Genomic DNA, 16,985 nt, shown 5'->3' with positions numbered 1-16,985 from the left:
AACTTTTTTTTTATATCAGGTCCATACAAAAAATAGTGTTGTTCATGAATTTGTTGAATTTGTATGAGTTTGAGATTTCCCGGTCTGAAATTTTTTCCCGGTCCGCCCCATGTGGAAATTAATGAAGCAGACATGTGGTTTCATTTACAACACATAGGCCTAGTGAAGCTCGCAGTGTTTTCAACCTCTGCTGTCTCGATTTATGACTACATGAACACATACACACAATCTCTAGAACTGCTGTGAGTCACTTCATGAGCATTTAACTTGTTTTGAGAAAACTATCATCATATACAAAGAGACCGCAGTGTTTCAGGAGTTTAGTACACATAATAGGATGTATGATTATTAGATAACCATATTTGAGTGGATGTATAAGCTATGATTTTAATTAACCCTTTTTTTTCAAACCATTGTTAGAAGCAGTGTTTCCTGTAGTTTTGCAAAGATTTGGTTTCAAAAACAGTTTCACTAAACAATTTCTTATGATTTTAATCCTTCAGATCAATCAGTTGCAAATAAACATTTATTAGAGATTTTGAAAAGTAATCGAAAGTTATTAGTTACATTAATAAAGTAATTGAAAAAGTTACACTACTATTACATTTTAAATAGGGTAACTTGTAATCTGTAACCTATAACATTTCCAAAGTAACCTTCCCAACACTGGTTGGTACCATGATGCAGATCATCAACTTTCTTTGTCAACTCAGGCTTTGATCCTGAGTTTGTGGCGCGCGAATGTGTGACATCACTGGCGAACAGCCAATCACGAGCCTTGCAACATTAAGCAAGTTTGATTTACTTCTCGCGAGAGACCCAGCGAGATTAAAAACTAAAGGTTAAAGGTTTTGCTAAAGGTTTAAAGATTGAAGAATATGGCAAATTTAAACATCATATGAAACATGGAAGAGGGCAAATAAAATATCTTGCTCTATCAGTGCAGTGAGAAGTGAAACTTGTTAATTTGGAAAATATGTGTTATATGACAACATATTTGGAGCACATGTGTTGTCAAACTAACGAAGATGCTTTCTTAATTTACTGGTGCTTTTTCTTTATGTGCATGTGTTTTCTATTCACATTGAGCTCATTGTACCGGTTTCAACAGACTTAAACGACACAATAAGCTATTGTGACTTCTACTATCATAACAACATTTATACATTAATCTGTGACAAACAATGTTTCATGTAAATCACAAACAAAATATTTGTTAGAAAGATAGATTTTTTCTTTCCTAAACTAATTTTTATGTTTGTGTGGACAGTCTGAAGGACATTTCTATAGCTTTATTTACTTCTTATTTTCCATAATGTATATTCTTTATTTTATTAAATGTTCTATTTGCACAGGATTTGGCCTTCAGTATTTTCTCTGTGTATGTGGCTAAACTTTCGGTTAGCATTCCTCCAACAAAGTAGCCAGTTAGATCTAGTTTGAAGAGATTAAGCTGAAGGTCAGTAAATCTTGCACAGCCTTTCCCAGTAAAACAGAGACTCTACTGATTTGCCTCCTGTCTTTTCTCACTACAGAGTGTCTCTAGCGTGCTAGATTAACCATTCTTGCAAGAATCAAAGGATCAAATAGAAGGATTTCATTCTCAGTTCACATTTAATTACAGATTTAGAAACTTTCAACATGAGAACATGACGGATCCAGAACCCTGCAGGATGAAAAACACAGAAGAACAAACAGGTTGGTGTTCATTCTTAATTCTTCATCACCCAGATGAAAAAAGTGCAGTAAAATACATACAAGTACACTTCCAAAATGTACTTAAAGTGCTTTATTTTCACACACTAATTTTGTATTCACTGTACTAAAAAAAAAAAAGTGCTTCTTAAATTAATCTTAAAATTAATCTGCTCCGGGTGTGTGTTAGCACTAATGTTACTAATGACACTAGATATGACGAGGGCATGGATGAGAAGCTTTGTTGCATGCTCTATAAGGAAGGGTTTGCATGATGAAGGGCTCTGGCTCTTCTCAGTTTGTGGAGGAAGTAGAGAAGCTGCTGTGATTTCTCGACCAGTGCTGTTTTGTCAGTTCAGGAGAGGACCTGCTGCTAACTCTCTCCACAGTCGCACCGTTGATGGTCAGAGGAACATCCTGAGTGTGTGCTCTCCTGAAGTCAACAACAATCTTCTTCGTCTTCTCCACGTTCAGAGAGAGATGGTTGTCTTGCACCATCCGGCCAGGCGGCTCACCTCGCTCCTGTAGTTTGTCTCATCTCTGTTGCTAATGAGACCCACCACAGTCGTGTCATCTGCAAACTTAATGAAGAGGTAAGAGTTGTGTGCTGATGTGAAGAGAAGGGGGCTCAGCACACATCCTTGGGGGTCCCCAGTGTTCAGTGTGATGGTGCTGGATGTGTTATTGGCGACCCGTACAGCCTGAGATCTTCCAGTCAGAAAGTCTAACAAACAGTTACACAGCGAAGCGTTGAGCCATGCACTCTTCTGTCCATGTGTGTCGTGGTTTGTTTAGCATGTGTCTTGTGTTTTTCACTGGCTGCTTGCTTTCATATTGTAATTTTTCATGTGAACTCGTGACTCATGAATGTTCTCATCAGCTGTGTGTTTGGGTCTTGTTTCTTTTTTTAACCCTCTGATGGTCTTCGTTTCCTGTCCACACTCCAGAGACCCCAAACAATAACATTTAATTTTGTAACAAGATAATAGTTTTTTTTTTTTTTTTAAATGTTATTTTACTCTGTTTGATAATGTTTTTACTCAACATTTGTGCAGTTTTGGAGGATTTATGATATCTTCTAAATTTCTATAAATAAATAAATATTTATTTAAATAGGCTTTTTACAAAAACAGCATTTTATGTGCAATTCACTTTATAAAAGACCCAGATTTCTAACTTTCATTCATGGGGATAACATGGATAATTTAAAAAGATTTCATGTAACATTTATACCCATTTTTTGAAATAAAAAAAAATCACTTTAACCACTGGATGGCTATAGAGCTCCACTATATGCTATTTGCTATTTGACTACCTGAAATATATCTTTTCACAAGTTGGATTCAGTTGGATTCATATCTAAATATTTTAAAATCACAATTATAACAAAAATAAAATATTTTTTGTCAAATTTTGCTATTTCTTTTACTGAAAAAAACCCAGTTTTTCAATAATGTTACATTTCAATGCATTGCAGGCAGTAAGCATGGTAAACCGCATGACTTCTGTAGACGGGGTTGGAGCAGGTGTGTGTGTATCAGTGTGTGTGTGTGTGCGTGCTAAATTGTTTTGTCTCATCCTGTCATCTCACTCTCACTCCCTCTCCCTCTTTGGTGGTTCTGCATTTTGCATGATTTTTGTGAAATAATTATAAGAGAGCAGTTGTTTTATAACCTCACAAGTGTTTGTGTGTGTGTGTACACATTGTCGGTGTCAGTGTCACCACTTTATATTTTTGTTGGTTCTGCATTTTGGATGATTTTATTTGACAAATGATAAGAGAACAGTTTTTATAGTCTCAAAAATGTATTTCTCTATGTGTGTGTGTGTGTGTGTGTACGCGTGTTGTGAGCAATATAATTTAGCATTGTGGATGTGTTTTGCATTGGTGGAAGTGTGCCACTTTATTTGTGCCATTTCTGTTGATGTGTTCTGCGTTGTTTTTTGGGTTTGATGATGAATTTAGTCTTATTAAAACCACGAGTGTCACAAATTTTGTCACGCTAACATAAAAACAGATATCATTCCAATTTCTTTCTTTTTTTTTTTTTTTTTTGTAGATCTAGAAAGTGTTGAGAGTCGTAGAAGGTTTCAAACCATTTGGACAAAGGGAACTTTTTTTTTAATTTGAGCAAGTCATTTTGTGTCAAAAAAGACCCCAAAGACCATCTGAGGTTTTTTTTTTTACTGTTAATAAATAATATGAGTAGTAATGCTTCCTGTTTTTGGTTTGTTTAGAAGTATTTGGTCTAGGGATGTTCCCGACTAAGGATTTTTATAGTCGAATCAGAATTTTCAAATATTGCTGATATTCGACTGATAGTCGAATCATGTTTGGGAGCGGGGCTAAATACATTAGGTCTAGTCAGACATTCGACAGCCATAATTACTGATGTTAACACAAACAGATACAAACAGGGTGAATATTTTTATGCTTTGATCAAAAGATAGTTAACACTAAATGTCTGCGAAACCCTAACAATTCACAATTTTTACAATAGTGCTCTCATTATGAAGTTAGCCTATATGACAGTAGTTATTAATGTTCTGCATTTCTGAGCTGTGTGCGCTGAAGATGACCAGTAGAGTGCATCTTATAGCAAGTTTTTAATCAATGGGATTAAACTAAAGGGCCCTAACGCATATTAACACATCTGCGGGGCTCTGAATGAATTCATTTTGTGGATGCGTTCTTCACGAAACAATGTGCAGAGACACGGCAGCTAAACTCAAAATATTCAGTGTTTTAGTATAATGGTCTTCTCATTATAATAGTAAGTATATAACAGTCCCAGTCATAGTTATTAATATTCTGCTTTGTAGTTTGACCTGCTCGTGCTGCGATGTAAAGAGATAATCAGCATAGTACTACAATGAAGTGCTTGACTCAAAACCAAATGCATCTTATATCAGGTAAATAATATATCCACAATATATATACACCGGCTGAAGTGTTTTGAAATCACTTGAACCCCACCTGTTCGAAAAAAATCCAGTCTCTGCCTATGTCAGGTTTGAGTCTTGGTAAAGTTTTAAATCCCTGCCGCTAAGATGCTCCTCTGTCCGTCACGGATTATGGAAAGTGAAACATAAATCTATGGAGGTGGTTGGATTTATTCACGCACTTTAAAATATTAATTTGAAGCTTCTTTTCAGATTCATATTCACAGTTTTATCATAATAGGCTGCATATTGACTTATTGGGAGAAAACCGCAAGTTCTATGTGAAATCAGACATTTGAGCGCTCCCATATAGTCAGAATGGCATAATCAATAACACCCCGCGAATATTCGACTGTGAGATTGGTGATCAAATCCACTGTTGGGAACGTTACTTTAAAAAAGTAATTAGTTATAGTTACTCACTACTTGTTCCAAAAAGTAACTGAGTTAGTAACTGAATTACCCTATAATAAAAGTAACTCGTTACCAGGGAAAGTAACTATTTGCGTTACTGTTACTGGTTTTTTTTTTTTTTTTTTAGCAGTTTTCACAAGTCAGTTGAAATGAGTAGAACAGACAGGTGTTCATACATAACTTTCGATATTTATTGCACATCAACAGACAGCAAGAGTTTTATCCTGCACTTCAAGTATTATCTTTGTAAGAAAAGTGTTTTTGGCCTCTAGCTTTGTTGATGCGTGTCACACATTACGTGTACACATTACATGCACGTTCTTGCCTTTGACCACAGTGAATTTGAAGTAGCGCTTATATCTCCACCTTGAAAATGACAACTTTTCATCGGATTGCTCCTGACTCGCCATCTCTGCTGCTGTTGGTTTACATAGTTTATTAAATCGATGCATAGTAATGCACCGCATTTAACGTCCAGTAATGTTAACGGCGTTATAATGACAGGAAAAGTAATTCGTTAGATTACTCGGTTACTTAAAAAATAACGTTGTTACCTAACTCCATTATTTTAAACGGCGTTATTCTGAACACTGGTCAAAAGTGAAGTGACATTCAGCCAAGTATGGTGACCCATACTCAGAATTTGTGCTCTGCATTTAACCCATCCGAAATGCACACACACAGAGCAGTGTGAGCACACACACACACTGTGAGCACACACCCGGAGCAGTGGGCAGCCATTTATGCTGCGGCGCCCGGGGAGCAGTTGGGGGTTCGATGCCTTGCTCAAGGGCACCTAAGTCATGGTATTGAAGGTGGAGAGGGAGCTGTTCGTGCACTATCCCCACCCACAATTCCGTCCGGCCCGAGACTAGAACTCACAACCCTTCGACTGGGAGTCCAACCCTCTAACCATTAGGCCACGACTTCCCAAATCAGGCTCCTCGAATTGAAGCATCAAATCGTCGACTATTTGGGGTCACCCCTAATTTGGTCCATGTTGCGTTCATATGTAATACAAACCGTGCCAGAGTTCGTTTGGAAGTGGACTGAAACCCATCTTTTTAGCGGTTTCCGTCTATTTGTTTGGTGTGCACCAGGGTTCAGATGGCAGCATTCACACTTACTCAAACTAACAGAGCAATCACACCAGAGTTTGTTTGTTTGTTGTACACACCGGTGTGAGGGAATATATGTGCTTTGAGTGTGAGAAGACTTTTGTTACAGCTGTACAACTGAAACAGCACCAGAGGATTCACACCGGAGAGAAACCATACAAGTGTTCACACTGTGACAAGAGATTCACACAATCAACAAATCTGAGATTACATGAGAGGATCCACACTAGAGAGAAACCTTTCAATTGATCAATGTGGCAAAACATTTTTTTGAGGGCTTCAGTCATGAAAGTTTATTCAATGGAGAAACCACATTCATGTTCTTAATGTGGAAGGAGATTTTCATGGCTGGAAGTTTGAAAGTTGAGGAGAGTTGAGTAGAGTAACCAAAGACTGTACTCCGGTGATTAGAAATAGTTGCTGAAATGAAAATTATCTTTATATTTACTAAAGAAGTATCCAATTAAAAATAATATTCAAGTAGAAGATTACTAGTGTAGGGAAAATATCAATTAGTCTTAATTTATTCATATTTACTTCATATATTTTCTGAAAAATCTTCCATATTATGAACTGTTGCTTGAGTGTTTAAGAATGAGGCCTACTTCAGTCTGAAAAAAATGAGTAGATGTCACAATGACCTGCTTGTTCTTGCTTTAAGAAAAGTAAATTTAATAAAAATTTAGGGAAGAATCTGTGTGAGGAAGGAAATGTATCAAGTGTTCATCACGCTTTCTTAGGCTATATTTGGTAATGTTGGAAGACTGCTTTTAAAAACAATTGGCCAAAAGAGTATAAAAGCACAGAAGCATGTTCACTTATTTTTGTCTCATATATGGCAGAGCTCACTGCTGTCTGGCCATCTTGCAAGGATGAAAAATAAAATATCAAGACATGACATGATAAAAAGAATCTTTTCCATGTAGTTTTTGTCCTAACATCCAGAGACAATAAGCGATACAGAATTCTATTTTAGAATTTGTTAACATTTAAAGGCTTCTGTCTCTTTTGAGCGCAAAGGAGCCAAGTGTACCCCTAAATGAAGAGGCCCAGAGGGTTAAATATACTGCAGTGGAATGCAAGAAGTGTAATTGCCAATGGTCAGAGGTTCAAACTTTAAAAAACAAATCTCCTGTCATATGTATCCAATAAACATGGTTGAAACCAGAATGAGACTTGGTATTATATGGATATAAAGAAACAAGAAACGATAGGAAAGACAGAAGTGGCGACTATGATTAACTCAGTACTACCGGAAGACAAATAAAGGGTAAAAAATGTTGGTGTGTGGATTTTATAATAATGGGATGTTTTAAATAAAACATTAATTGGTAGTAATCATTACCCCACTTTTTGATTCTTTTATATGTTTCATAACGGGGTTTTTTTCGAGCATGGCCCTTCATGACATCATAAAGGGCAGAATTCCTTATATAGGCACTTTTCCGAGAAGAGTGCAAACATCCACCAGAGTGAGAGCAGAAGCAGCCAATCAGCACGCTTCATTCAGGTTAATGGAACGGGACTTTGAATGTCTTCAAAGAAGTGTGTTTCTGGATGTGAGAGAAAGATAACCTTGTTCAGATTCCCAAAGAACATAATGTTGCATGAGCAGTGAATGCAGTTTGTTTTTCTGTGTTTTTATTTGTTTTATAAACAAGGCCCAGTTTGACGCTGCATGTTTGATATTGAAAGATGGAGCGGTCCCAGCGATAAAAGATCCCGTTCGTGAGGTCAAAACTGCAGGCGGTGAGTAAAACTGCATCAAATTTCTGTGTTTTGTTGGCAATCAGCTCGTGACTCTTAAGCTCCGCCCATGACACACCTCCAGAAGCTCAGCTGTTTTCGGAGAGAATTGTAAAGTTGTATCTTTCTTTTATAAATCTGATAAAACTAAAGACCTTATACTTCTATATAGGTACCTATAGGTATATAGGTATTTCATTGTTTTGTCTCAAGATTTAGTCTAAGCCCCGTCTATGAAACCGGGTCTTAGTGTGATAACCTAAGCTTTTTTTTTTTTCATGCTTTTATGGATATAGTTATACAATTATTTATGGTTACTGTCAGACAGAAAGGAAAGAGAGAAAACAAACATGTGTGATTTTTATATATATATATATCTGTGTCAGTACATCTTGTGACTAAGGCTGCAAAAAAGGTGGAAAGTTTCCAGTAAATTTTAGAAACATTACAGATATTTGGATATCAGATATCGGGATTGTTTTTAATATTCCGGGGATTTTTGGAAAGTTTATTGAAATTATCCACCACTCTGCAACCCTAGTTTTAAAACATTACGGATATGACTCTAATGGTCTTTTCAAGTACATGTGTATTGTTTGTTTTTGTTTATTTTTTTAACCAGACACCCACCATTACTTTGCCAATAACTATGCCAAAAGTTTACGATGCGAATAAGCCAGAACCAGAAAAAATTAACTTGGGGCATCAATTGTGTATGGCATGTGCCTGGTCACATCAATGCAAAGTAAAATTTTATTGCAGGTTTAACAGCGTTATATTACTATGTACAACATATTTATAATTGTTTAATAATAGAGTAAAGTACATTAAAGCGATCTCGGTTATTTGTGTCTAGGGCTGTCATGATATCAGATTTTTCACTGCAATATCTATAGAAAACTTTTTAGTAAAAACACAAATTACAGTAAATACAGTATAGTCAGACTCTAGCCTTTGAGAAAGCACAATTGTCAAGGCATGTCAACATTTCACCAGACATTTCTGGCTTATGTGTTACATAATAATTGTTGGAAAACTTCATGTCATTCTCAAAATAGATTCCATTTCTAAAATAGCGTCTACAGTATTTCACAAAACACGTGAATGATTAAAATGATTATCTTTTTATTTTAAAAAATTATCTTAAGGTAAGTTACATCACTTTTTAATGCACCTCTGAACAGCATTTTCATCTTCTGGACCTTTGAAGTACTTTTCCCCGCAGAGGTTTTAACATTGATGAGACCAACGACATAAAAATATAAAACTTTAATTACTTTAATTATATTTTAGCTGTATTAATGCGTAACATTTGAAAACAAAATAAGCAAAACCAAATTAATTCAACTGAAAATTCAACCCAAATTACATTTGATAGGAACCACACGGGGGCAGAAAGGTTTTACTTAACACAGTTCATTCCAACACATTTGCCCTTTGAGTGGTTCAGTTTCTAAGAACTTTTAGGAAAAGCAACCAGTTCACAGTCTAGTTATAATTTTATGTGCAAAACTCACTTGCTAATATATTACTTTAGTAAAATATGTTAGGTCTTAATTTAGGCTAATTTTTCTCAGCAGCCACAATGATCCACACGTAACATTTGACAGTGATTTGAAATCACTGATCTTCTGATCTGATGTTAGATTGGAAACCTCCCTTAATAAATAAACTCCATAGCAGATTTCAAGTGATCAAGCGCTTAGGACATTTCACTTCAGCACATTGCAAGGTTTCTGCCAGTAGTGGACACTCAAGTTACGTAATCAATGATGTACATCCGAGCAAAGGAGATAGAGGAAATTTAGCAAGGTGGTGCTCTGTGTTCCTGTTTTATTTAACTCATTAATATCTGATATCATAAACCACTGCAGTGGCAGTAGCCACGCCCACCAGAGCAGAGATGGCCAATCGGATCGCAGCTTGGGTAGAACCACAGCAGTGGTCAGAGTCTGAGGGAAGAAACAGAAAAACACTGAAACATAAAGCCCTTCTTTATAATATAACCAGAACATTTTTGAAAGTCTAAACTTTAATGACAAAAACAGGTATAGGTGGAACTTTCAGAGTTATTTCCTTTACAACTGATGAACAAAAAATTTCAGTCAATCAAAATCCATCCGACTTTAAAGCGCTTTAAAACAGCAAATGAAAAAATTTCACGTTTTTACGCTCGCTTGAGGTGGGTTTTGACTTTAAAACGTTAATGCAAATAAAAAGAGATTAGAAATGCATTTGCCGAGTAAGTTCCTCCAAGCGCATTAAAAACGTAATGTGATAAAAAATAAAAAAATAACTTAAAATAATCTTATGATTCCTGTGAATCATAGTTTACGTCCTTGGTGTGAACAGGTCTCAACACAGATTAGTCTTTTACTGTACGTTTCATTAAACACAAAATCATCTGATAAAACTACCAATCGACTGTATTTGTTTAGTGACTCACCTGAAAGGATGAAGAAGATAAGTGTAAACAGAAGAGAGAAAATCATCTGGAGTTGTTATTGGATTACTTAAAGTCAGTTTTTCACACGCATTGAGTTTACGCCCCGTTTACTGCCCTCAAAAACAACTTAGACTCCACTTAAACATGTTAAATGAACAGCGTTTGAATGCATTTGTATTTATACAGGTCAGTGTAATACTACAGAAACCTCATGCCTGTTGCGACATCTTTATATCGGCTACAACACCAACATATTTACTTGAAGAAACATCAAGGTTTATCCAGAGAGATACTGCTGAAAGTAACAGTAAATTGTGAAAGATTGGTTAAGATGATTCAAACCAATCCGTAATGCCTTAGCTCACGAGTCTCTTTAAACGATTCCATAAAAGATTCAATTCAAAAGAGTCATTTGTTCACGAATCAAACAAAACGGCTCACATGGAAATGAAAAAAGCCACGAGAAACCAAACAAGGAATAAAAAAGAACAGCAATTATGAAAGACTAAAATACGTACAAATAATTTTATTACATTGTGGCAAACTTTTAATATTTCATCAAGTGGCATTTATAGACAACCTATCACCTATTTTATATGATTTTACCTTTTTTCCTTTATTATTAAATATTTTTCTTTATATTTTTGCTATGTGTTAAACTGTTCTTTAGTAATAATTTCCCCTAAGACGAGGGGTTTGCCGAAACTAAGCAGATTTATAGTTGGATGCTAATGTGTTTATATGATTTAAGTGAGTTTATCAGTGCTGTGTTTCTGTCTCGTCTCTTCAGCTGGTCTTGTCTTCAGACGTTTTCCCTTTGGGAACCCGGAAACGTGTCTTCTTGGAGTAAAGCAGATTCCTGCTGAACAGCAGTGGAATATTTCCCAAATACAGGAAGAGCGCAAGAGTCATGCCTAAAAAACACATAATTTGCAATCTCAGCAACCATTTCTGGATTGAAGGTTTGAGGTGTTCAACTACTGTCTTATTAAAGAACATTTCTGACAAGGACTCACCGATCAGAGGCCCGAGCCAGTAGACGAGAGAATATGTGAGGAAAGAGTGACCCGGACAAGTGAATGTCATGGCATAAGCCAGAGATGGATTCACGTATCCAGACGTGTAGTTATTTCCTGGTGAGACAGAGACATTTGTGAGGATGAAGGAGTTAAAACACTGGAAAACTGCTTTAGACACCGCTCTGGTATTTCTATAAAAGTGCAATTGATTTTCTAATCAAACTTCATCTTATTGAACAGATTTTAATCCTACAAATATTAATTTAAATATTTATTTTACATTTACAACCTTTATTTAATATATGCATATCTGTATATACTTTTTCTCTACAATTTGTCATTTAATGCACGTATTTTAAACGTACAAACCTAATTAAATATATGCATCTATGATCTTTAATATTTAAAATATGCCATTTTTAATTTAGTAAATGCATTTTAACACACAATTATAAATTATTATGAATTTTAAACATAAATTAATTTAATTATTATTTAAAATATGCATTTGAGATCTACAATTTTAATTTATAAATTTTTTATCCAAAATCCTTACTTAATATATGCATTGAAATCTACAATGTTTAATTTTATTTATGCATTTTAACGTGCAATTCTTATTTACGATTTTTAATGTAATATTATTTAAAAATCTACAATTTTACATATTTGAATTTAAAAATATTTTTTATATGCATTTTAAATCTACATTTTTTTTATTTATGAATTTTAAATAGCTAATATATTTTACAATTTTATTGTATGTTTTTTGTTTTCGAATGTATTTTAAATAAACAATCCTAATTTGATATATGCATTTGAAATCTTTTTATTTTTAAATTAACATGCATTTTAAATACACAATCGTTACTTGTATGCATTTTTAAACCTATATGTTTTATATATTACATGCACTTTATTTATTTAATACATGCATTTTTAGTTTTTATGTATAAATTCTAAATCTAGGTAATTTAATATATGCATTTTAAATCCACAATCACTATTTAACATGCATTTTAAAAGTACTCACCTGCATAGGCGATGAGTGTCAGCAGCACGGAGAATACGGGAATCCTCAGCAGCTGTGACCTGCTCTTCATGACGAGGTAAATCAGGTGAAAGCTCAGGGCTCCGAGGGCTTCGGTGAAGACCCCCTGCAGCGGCGAGACCTGCAGCGACGTGCTGCACTCAGACATCATCAGGTTCTTGATCATGTGCATGTCGGTCAGCTCCATCTGCCAGTACTCTCCAGCCACCAGGAGCGCGGCGTACGCACCGAGTAACTGCGCCGCCACGCTAAGGACAGACACAACGACGCCCGTGTCTTTCTGCAGGAGACCCATGAGCGTCACCGAGGGGTTTCCACTCACGCCCTGCATGATAACGCCGTGGACGGTGATGGAAATGAAGAGCATAGTGATGGCGACGTCAGGCCCAAGCGCCCCGGCCCACTGACCGACCTCCGCGATGGTGTCCACCTCCAGTCTACAAGCGGAGAGAGCGAAAGCGGCGATGAACTCGGTCAGAAACGTCCATCTCGGCCGCCAGCGCGTGACCAGCACCCGTCCCACCGCGCTCACCCCAACTATAGCTAGAAAGTAGCCTAGTGAAGCATTAAGGCCCGACATGCTGGTGTTCAGATGGCTGTGCTGGACAGAAAGAAAGATCTGAGCTCAGCGGGGCTTGTATTTGCTCACAGCGTGTGATAACGTGGCACACGGACAGGCCGTGCTCTTATCAAAGGGGATTTTACACACACTTTAGGCCAAAAAACACACTGACCTATTCAAGGCCACTTTGAGAAATGGCTGTTTGCTTAGACGCCCTCTAGTGGATGACACTGGATGTCATTGTTTAAAATGGGCTATTCATCTTTGTATAAATATATACAATATATGCATTTTAAATGCACACTCCTTATATATGCATTTGAAATGTTTTATTATTTAATTTATGCATTAGAAATCTACAATGCTATTTCATATTTGCATTTGAGATGTACAATTTTCAATTTAACATGCGTTTTAAAAGGCAGGTCATGTTTATTTTTTTTTTCAGATTTTCTAACATTTGTATCCCGGCTAAATATTTTCGGATCCTATCAAACCATACATCGATGGAAAGATTATTTCTTCAGCTTTCAGATGATGTACAAATCCCAATTTTAAAAAAAATTAGGTAGCACTTTATTTTACAGTCCTGTTCCCCATGTACATACTATGTACTTATTATAGTAATAACAATAACTATGTAACAACTAGGTACTAACCCTGAACCTACCCCTAAACCTAACCCTACCCCGTGTAGTTACCTTGTATTACCAGAACTTTCTTAGATAAATACACTGTAAGTACACTATAAGTACATGTTAGTACACGTACTGTAAAATAAAGTGCAACCAAAAATTATATTTATGACCGGTTTTGTGGTCCAGGGTCACAAATGTAATTTTTTTTAATACGTGCATTTTAATACTACAATCATTATTTAATATATGCATTTTTTTAATATCACATTTTATCATACACATTTGACATCTACAATTATTTAACACATTTACTTTAAATTTACCATCGTCATTACATATATATTTTGAATCAACACTTTTTGTTATATGCATTTTAAGTCTACAATTTTTAATGCATTTAAATGTAACCATTTAAAATGGATTTTTTTAGTTTAATATAGTCATTTCAAATCTACAATTTTTATTTAATATATGCCTTGTATATTACATTTTAATATGTGTCTTTTAATATATCCATTTTAAATGCACGATGTTTGAAGTGGCTGTTCACTGACTCCCTCTAGTGGACGAGGCTGGATCTCATTGTTTAAACTGCTCTTTTGTTCCTCAATCATCTTTGTACAGACTCTCTTCTGATATTTTAGTAGATGTGCACACGTATCCATAGTAAAGAGTTGATGTGTAACACCAGCTTGTTGTGACGTACCCGAGGTGTTCCTGTAGGAACATGATGAGGTTTGACACACTCCAGCTTCAGGGCCTCGTTGGCGCAGTAGGCAGCGCGTCAGTCTCATAATCTGAAGGTCGTGAGTTCGAGCCTCACACGGGGCAAAAGTTTTAGTTTCGCTAGAGCAATGACATTTAATGATGTTTTTAGTCATTTTATTTTGTCTAGAGTTGCTTTAGCATTATTCAATTTTCTCTGCCAATGTTATTTCCATTAACTGAAACCACTAAAAATATTTTGTTGTTTAGTTTAAGCACTAAAATATCAAACCTAATTCATAAAAACGACACATTTAAAAATAATACAATAAAACAAAACTATTAAATTTTAATGAAAATGGAATATAAAAGTAAACTATAACAGCATTTTTATAGCATATATTTTTTTCTACAAATTTTTCGAATTATTACTTGCCAATATTTTCACTGGCCCTGCCACAAAAAAAGTAAAATAATTGCCGTTATTGTTTCTTTTTGATCTGTTATCTCGTATTCTAATAAATAAGATTATATGACACCGGTATTTTAGATATCAATTAAATTTCACAATTCTCGATTTCAATTTCTAATACAACTGCACAAACGACTAGCCTGACAAATATGAAGTTCAACCATTATTAAAGTCAAGTGATGAATCAGTAAATAAGAACAAAACAATAGCACATCTGAATATATAGAACAAAGATTCAAATGAAACCACGATTTATATATTTGTAGACAGAGCAGTATAATCACATATAAAACAACATTTCCATATTCTTCACTGTGTCGCGCCTTGATTCTTCATATATATATATATATATATATATATATATTTTTTTTTTTAGATCAATTCATAGGCAATTATTTTACTTTTTTGTGGCAGGGCCAGTGAAAATATTGGCAAGTAATAATTCGAAAAATTAGTAGAAAAAATCCTTAGCGTTGAGCTTTGCTACTAGCTATTATAGTTTTTAATATTTTATTTTTATATTCCATTTTCATTTTAATTTAAGTTCTGTTTTATTGTATTGTATTAGTTTTAAATGTGTCTTTTTTATGAATTAAGTTTGTTATTTTAGTGCTTAAACTAAACAAAAAAAGTAAATACATTAACTAACGCATAAAATATTTTCAGTGGTTTCAGTTAATGGAAATAACATTGGCCAAACACCCACCAGATGGCAGCATTTCCAATAAACCTGAAATTAAACAATGCTAACTGCTTGCTGCTGACAGAGAAACTGTGAATAATGCTAAAGTGACTTTATACAAAATAATACAACTAACAACATGCGTGCACAGACTACATTTTAATTCTTCGGTATCATGTCATTTGTGTGGAAGTATTTCGAAATCTGTGCGCAGGACACGGGCAGCCGTTCATTAATGGAAATGCAGAGCTTCATGTCTGAGGCACAGATAGCAGGAAGCGAGAAGCCGTTGTTGTACTGGTGAACAGATTAGAGTCTTTCCTGCGCGCACTAAAGCTGCACGAGCGTATACTGTACCAATCCGCGCCCTGAACACGAGTAGACCGCGAAGAGATGTTCAGATCAACTTCTCGCGTGTTGGATGAGAAATCAAACGGACTAAACTGTGACAAAACTGAAATTATTATTATTTATTTTATTTTTTTCTTGTAAAATAGAACTTGCATACACGTTTGAAAAGGCTGAAGTAAACGTCAGTTCTGTTTAGGATGATTATATTTATTTTACATCGACTTAATTTTATTTAAAAATCACCTGCTGTAGCACACTGAAAACAAGTGTATTATTCATCCAATTAAAAAATATTAGGGTAATGATTCACATCTATATTTTTTTTTTACTTGAGACAATAAGTTATTAATTTCTCATTGGCTCGAGTAAAAAAATATAGATGTGAATCATTACCCTAATATTTTTTCTTTTTAATTGGATGAATGAAACACTTTTCATCTTTGCTTTATTCACACCAACATTATTTGATTTTAACATTTTGGAATAAGATTTATATAGTATACTTTTATTTAGTCTCCATATCCAAAAGCCAGTTTAGCCTATTAAATACCAAATAAAGATCTTGTTTATGCACTTAAAAACAGATGCAAATGATAAACATCAAAAACATTAATAAAAAATATAATAGTAATGACAAGAAAATGTAATTAATAAAATAAATATATTACATAAATCATCAAATTATTTATAATATATTATAATTATACTGTTTTAAAAAAAAGTAGATATACAATCAATTTAAAATTAAATCAAATTAAGAATATTAATAACATTAATATTAGTCATTGAAATTCACTACCCAGTGGCAATAGAGTTAGTTTACCATAAAATATCTGTTTTTCAAACGATCTTCTCATTTTAAGTTATAAAATTATATCAGTTTGGGGGAGAATAATAATGACTGACAATTCAGTAGCACTTTACAATATGATCACATTTGTAAATATTAGATAACGACATCTGTTCACTGTTCAAATATGATTTATTAATATTGTTAATTTCAAGATTTACTAATAAATTTTTAAAAAGCATCTGCTAACATTAGCTAAAGTGCTGTGAATAAACATTAAACTATTTTTTTTACCTTTTTTTTAACAAAGACTTAACAAACTATTGTAAACTATGTTTATCACCCAACATTGA

General features: G+C 34.5%; 1 protein-coding gene, 1 long non-coding RNA gene and 1 other non-coding gene across 3 annotated transcripts in view; 1 reads left to right on the top strand and 2 right to left on the bottom strand.

Annotated features, from left to right (window-relative positions):
* LOC113064690 (uncharacterized) overlaps positions 1-16,985 on the bottom strand; it is a 163,471-nt gene that overhangs the window by 20,516 nt on the left and 125,970 nt on the right. The window lies entirely within an intron of this gene.
* Positions 10,874-13,065, bottom strand: aqp12 (aquaporin 12). Its single transcript, XM_026235552.1, has 3 exons — positions 12,415-13,065; positions 11,379-11,495; positions 10,874-11,276 (listed from the first exon to the last, which is right to left on the bottom strand). The coding sequence occupies exons 1-3, from the start codon at positions 13,010-13,012 to the stop codon at positions 11,149-11,151; spliced, it is 843 nt and encodes a 280-aa protein (XP_026091337.1). The 5' UTR covers positions 13,013-13,065; the 3' UTR covers positions 10,874-11,148.
* Positions 14,391-14,463, top strand: trnam-cau (transfer RNA methionine (anticodon CAU)). The gene has a single exon. It is a non-coding gene; the product is annotated as a tRNA-Met (tRNA).

The sequence above is a fragment of the Carassius auratus genome, chromosome 47 (assembly GCF_003368295.1).
Source record: "Carassius auratus strain Wakin chromosome 47, ASM336829v1, whole genome shotgun sequence".
Lineage (NCBI taxonomy): Eukaryota > Metazoa > Chordata > Actinopteri > Cypriniformes > Cyprinidae > Carassius > Carassius auratus.
Note: the sequence above shows the minus strand (reverse complement) of the source record. Positions and strands in the feature narration are given on the sequence as shown.